This window comes from Mesoplodon mirus (genome assembly GCF_964341445.2).
Source record: "Mesoplodon mirus genome assembly, chromosome: 6".
Classification (NCBI taxonomy): Eukaryota; Metazoa; Chordata; class Mammalia; order Artiodactyla; family Ziphiidae; genus Mesoplodon; species Mesoplodon mirus.
The window spans coordinates 50,652,295-50,658,294 of NC_138982.1; the positions used below are offsets into that span (position 1 = coordinate 50,652,295).

At 38.6% G+C, this 6,000-nt stretch overlaps 1 protein-coding gene across 7 annotated transcripts in view; it reads left to right on the forward strand.

Annotated features, from left to right (window-relative positions):
* The window catches only part of PEX5L (peroxisomal biogenesis factor 5 like), a gene marked incomplete at its 5' end in the record, with an annotated part of 189,064 nt that extends 183,347 nt beyond the window's left edge, over positions 1–5,717 (forward strand). For all 7 annotated transcript variants that reach the window (XM_082625593.1, XM_082625592.1, XM_082625595.1 and 4 more), the window contains one exon: positions 3,991–5,717. In XM_082625593.1, coding sequence (XP_082481719.1) covers positions 3,991–4,195 — 205 coding nt within the window. In that variant the 3' untranslated portion in view covers positions 4,196–5,717. The remainder of the gene's footprint in view (positions 1–3,990) is intronic.
* Between the last annotated feature and the right edge of the window lie 283 nt (positions 5,718–6,000).

The window sequence follows — 6,000 nt, forward strand, 5'->3', positions numbered from 1 at the left end:
CACCAGTTTACATTCCCACCAACAGTGTACAAGGACTCACTTTTCTCCACACCTTCTCCAGCATTTGTATTTGTAGACTTTTTCTTTTAATAAATTTATTTATTTATTTATTTTTGGCTGTGTTGGGTCATTGGGTCTTTTTTGCTGTGCTCAGGCTTTCTCTAGTTGTGGTGAGTGGGGGCTACTTTGTTATGGTGCACGGGCTTCTCATTGCGGTGGCTTCTCCTGTTGAGAAGCATGGGTTCTAGGCACATGGGCTTCAGTAGTTGTGGCACATGGGCTCAGTAGTTGTGGCACACGGGCTTAGTTGCTCTGCAGCATGTGGGATCTTCCCAGACCAGGGCTTGAACCCATGTCTCCTGCACTGGCAGGCGGATTCTTAACCACTGCGCCACCAGAAAAGTCCCTATTATTTGTAGACTTTTTGATGATGGCCATTCTGACCGGTGTGATTATAGTTTTGATTTGCATTTCTCTAATAATTAGCGATGTTGAGCATCTTTTCATGTGCCTGTTGGCCATCTGTATGTCATCTTTGGAGAAATGTCTGTTTAGGTTTTCTGCCCATTTTTTGATTAGGTTGTATGGTTTTTTGATATTGAGCTGTATGAGCTGTTTGTATATTTTGAAGATTAATCCCTTGTCGATTGCATCATTTGCAAACATTTCCTCCCATTCCATAGGTTGTCTTTTCATTTTGTTGATGGTTCCTTTGCTGTACAAAAGCTTATAAGTTTGATTAGGCCCCATTTGTTTATTTTTGCTTTTATTTCCTTTGCCTTGGGAGACTGACCTAAGAAAACATTGGTACAATTTATGTCAGAGAATGTTTTGCCTATGTTCTCTTCTAGGAGCTTTATGGTGTCATATCTTATATTTAAGTCCTTAAGCCATTTTGAGTTTATTTTTGTGTATGGTATGAGGGAGTGTTCTAACTTCATTGATTTACACACTAAGCTTTAGAAAGTCCTCTTTTAGCATGTAAATTTTCTAAAGCTTTAGGATGAGTTTTAATTGTAACTCCTTAGTGTAGAAAAAAATACTTGAGGGGCCAATAAAATATTTTCTTGACACTCACAGATGTAAGACGCAGTAGGGCAACTATTTGCAGGAGGCCATGAAAGTCCATAATAAGTAGAAATGGACAAACTTTCTTGAGGTGTGAATTTTTTATCTCAAGCAGAAAGTCTCCTGTATAAGAGCAAGTCAATTTTAGGGTTGCCAGATAAAATGCAGAATGCTCAGCTAAATTTGAATTTCAGATAAATACCAAATATGTTTTTAAGATAAGTATTTCCCAAATATTGCATGGGATATACTTATACTGGAAATTATTCATTGTTTATCTGAAATTCAAATTTAACTGTGCATCCTTTTCTTGTTTGCTAAGTCTGTCCACTTGAATCAAATAGATACTTTGGAACAGCAAAGTGTTTTGGCTAAAATGTGTGGGTCTTTTATTGTCATGTAGAATATCGGAAGTTTTGTGAAGTAAATAAACATCTTGCATTTTTTCCTGAGAAAAAAGGCCATCAAGAGAGACATGAGCCTTAAATGCATTCTGAAAATAAGTTTCACTTGCGGTATAAGTGGGTGCTTAGGAAATGACAACCCTCAATAGAGATGTGGCCCAGAAGAAAGCCAGGAGTTGGTATCCACCAGTCTTGGGCCTTCTCCCTCAAGAACCGCAGGTGTCTGTGTATGTAGCTATAACATGCGCTATTTGTCATCTCACGTTCTATACAGAGTCAAAGGTGAGCCCTCTCCTCCTACTGTATACAATTGAAATAAGGAGAGGAAATTGGCGTGAAACCTGGGTGGAGCTTAAAATGCTACCCTTTTTTCAGTAGGAACTTCAAAGTAGAACTTAGACAAAAAAATCTTAACCTTTTCAAAAGTGAGGACCCCTTTTTAATTAAAAACATAAATCTCATCCCATTTGATATGTAATGTTTTTAGTATTAGTATAATGAGGGAGAGCTACTATAAAATGAAGAATACTTTTAAATGAATGTGCTTTTTATTAGTCATGACATAACATTTAAAACAATTTAAACTTATTCACACATATATGTGTGTAACATTTGAAGACTATTCCCATTTGTACACATACAGTCTTCTGAGTCCCCTCAAAGGCCTCTGAGTTCTCAAGTTGGGGAAAAAGTTTAGACTGTCTTCATGAGAAAACCTGGAGTTGCTTGACGAGGCTAACAGGTTCGACTATTCTGTTACTCTCCACGGCCCTCGGAGACCAGTGCCACACATCGGGGCAGGAGCAGCCTGTGCGGGAGGGCATGCCAGGAGGACATTCCAGCATCTTCCTTCCCCAGAGTTCTTACAGGCCTAGGATGATGAGAGGAATTGGAGTCACTGTCATTCGAGCTGCCTTCCTGTGCCGAGGAAGCCAGAGAGGGCCTCCAAAGTAAACTCTCCGTGTGCATCTGCTATAAATCCTCTTCTCTTCCTTGATTACAAGAAACCCAGAAGAGGGTTGATGAGAACACCCACTCCCTTCCATTACCCAGGTTGCTACCTACAGTGCAACCATTCCCCAATCGCCCTTTACTTCTGGGCAGATCTAACAATATAGATGAGCAAATGCCTGGATCGTGTGCATTGGAATCAGAAATCCAGCCTCGCTTTCTTTATGGTTTCTTACCAGATGCTTAACAGTGACTACCTTGTAGGATTAAATGAGATCAAGTATGTGAAAAGCTTTTAAGAAGAGTAAAGAAGATACAAGTGAAAGAGGCGTCATTCTTAGCAAAGACAAGTTTGTCAGATACATATTACACGTTCCTAGGTGACAGGAAAGCTGAAGAGGGCAGTCCCGGCAGGTACACCGGGCACGCAAGCAACAGAGCACAGTAATGGACCACGGGAGCTAGGCCTTTGGACAGCATCTGACTCAGTGGGTCACAAACTTTGTATTCTTGGGACCCCTTTCCACTTTTAACAATTATTGAAAACCTCAAGGGGCTTTTGTTTATGTGGGTTATACCTATCAATATTTACCATATTAGAAACAGAAAAGAGATTCATTTAAAAATAATAATAGACTAATTACATGTTAACATGAATTATATATTTTATTTAAAAAAATTATTCTCAAACAGTTTAGTGAAAAGAGTGACATTCTTTTATCATTTTTACAAATTTCTTTAATATCTTGCTTATAGAAGACACATTCTCACCTCTGCTTCTGCATTCAATCTATTGGGATATCACACGTCATATAGTCACTGGAAAATTCCATTGTATATTCATGAGAAAATGAGAGTGAAATGGTAAAATGACATCTCAGTATTATTATAAAAATAATTTTGACCTCACTGATCCCCAGAGTTCCCCAGACCATGTGAAGAACTCTTGGCCTAACTTAATGATAGGAGCTTTCACATAAATGATTCAGCGGCACCTCACAGCAAGGCTTTAAAATGACTTTTATTCTCCCTGTAATACATATGGGGAAACTGAGGCTTGGAGAAGAAATATGCCTAAGGCTAAACAACTGGGATCCAAGTCCAGCTGCTTTGATAACAAACTCAACTCAGCCCGGCTGCCTCCTACTTTGAGAAAACTTAAACTAATGAGAAAAGTTAAGCTACTTCGTTTCTGAGTAAGGCCAGATGCCTCCTCTGGTTATATAAATCACATCTGCAGATGTATTAAGTCTTCAAATCATTCCTGGAGTAGGGAAAAATCAAATGCATTAATGAGTTAGCAATGGTTTTGCTATTATTCTTCCTGTCCCACAAGACATACCTAAAATAGTTTGCTCTCCTTTTTTCTTTCTGACTTCACTATATTTAACAATGACTTTTCACAGAGGAATAATGAGAGAATCAGAAAGTTGTTCACCTCGTGATCCAAAATGCCAGAGAGGTGATTTAGGATTTTTAGACTAAGATAACTTAATTCATTTATTTCTAACTTTGCTAACTCTGAAATCTGTTGCATTTTTAAATGCCTGTTTTTCTACCCTCTTAGAGAAGCGGTCAGCAATTTTCTCACTGCCCTCAGTTTGCAAAGAAAGAGCAGGAATCAACAGCAAGTTCCTCATCCTGCAATCTCTGGGAATATCTGGGCTGCCCTCAGAATTGCCCTTTCTCTGATGGACCAACCGGAACTCTTTCAGGCAGCTAATCTCGGTGACCTGGATGTCCTCCTAAGAGCTTTCAACTTGGATCCTTGAAGGAAAAGAAAAAAATAAAAAGAATCCCTGATCTGTGTAATTGTACTGAGAAATGCAAAACTATTTCATTATGAATTCCAAAAAGGATAAAACGGATGTTCAAAAGGCTATGGTGATATAACCCAAGGGAATTCCTACAGACAATGCCCAGTCTCTGTTCAGATCCAAAAGCACAAAACATTATATAGTCAAGGTCGGGCTCAGAAGAAGAATTGATAGACACAAACCAAGATTAAGTAACTGTGTGAATACTCTTCACAAGCTGCAAACATATTGCAAGTTTGTTCTTTGGGGTTTTGTCCCCACTTGCAGCTGATGACACATCTAAGGAACTTGCTCATGGGATACCTGGAGAAAGCACTGCCTTGGATCAGGGAACTGTGTTTCTGAACTGTCCCCTGAAATTCCCCCTTTTACCAGATTGAACATAGTTTGGGCCAAGGTGCATGCACATGTATTAACTCTTGACTGAAGAGAGACATTGCTTAAACCTGTTCCAATTTTAACTTTTATTGTCGCCCTTTGATTCCAGAGAGGGAGCTTTGCTGGCAAAAGCAGTTTTTGCACTAGAAATTTTTGCTTTTCCCAATCAGAACTTTTCTGGGATTGTATATATGCACTTTAATATTTATGCCTTGCTGGAGTTTTGTTTTGTTGCTCCAATTTTTAACTCGGAGGTAAAAGATTAGAGAACTCAGCCTTGTTTGATCAACGGACCAAATAACAATTCCTAAAAATAGTTTTTCATAGCGTAGGGTTTTGAAGGAACGTTTTTCTTAAAGCAGATATGACATATGTCAAACACAGATCTTATTCACATGCTTTTCTGGGACTGTATGAACTTAAGCAAGAGATAAGGTAGTATCTCTTCACAAATTCTGTGCAGGAAGAAAGTCTGATGATATTGTGATTTCTACTGAGTTAACATTAACTTGCTTAAATGTCATATTTTCCTTGCTTTCTAACTGCTCTGCACAGTTAATATTCCTTTTAAATTGTTAACATTTTAAATAGTATTTAAGAGTGATGAGTACATCTTTTCCTTCAAATTATGTGTTTTCTTAGTTCCATAATAATCTGCACTGCTCATCCTTTTGCATTCTAAGTGATAGAAGATCAATATTTTCTAGCTGAACCTCACTGAATGTCAGTGGTTTAATATGAAAGATGCATGCCTGGCTTTCACTTTGAACATTTGTCAAGCATCGGGAATTTTCTGCTGGTGGTGATGTTTAATTGGTTGTATTCCACTCCGTTCTTCAGAGCATTTTGTGCCTGTTGGGAGTTTGGTGATTAGTTGGAAAGACCATTTTTTAAAGAATTACAAAAATTGTTTGCAAAATGGTAACCAAAATATAATTTCACTGATGGTCCAGTTCTAGTAGTTTATCCTGGGAAGTTGTCCCATTCTTCTTTATTGTGTCTCCTTCCTTCTTCCAGAATCTTCCCCAGTGCAATCTGACCCCAACTTTTTCTTCATCTTCTTTGGTTAGTAATAGCTGGTTACATTCATGATTATAGTTACCCTGCAAAATAGCATTTGGATCAAGAGTATAATTGACTGGGGAGTTAGCTTCTACTGGGAGAGGGGAGAGGAAATGTATATACATGCTGAGACATCGAACTCCAGGTACAGGCAGAAATCCTCTCTTCCGTTATGTTGGAAGTCTCGGGGGGTAGGAAGGGGTCCCAGGGACACATGAAACCACAAGTACTTGAGGCTTCCATACATCATAACCTATTCTAGTTCATAAAGACAAAGAGTTGAGGGCACTATGGTGGTGCCAGGCATTTATCTTCATGTC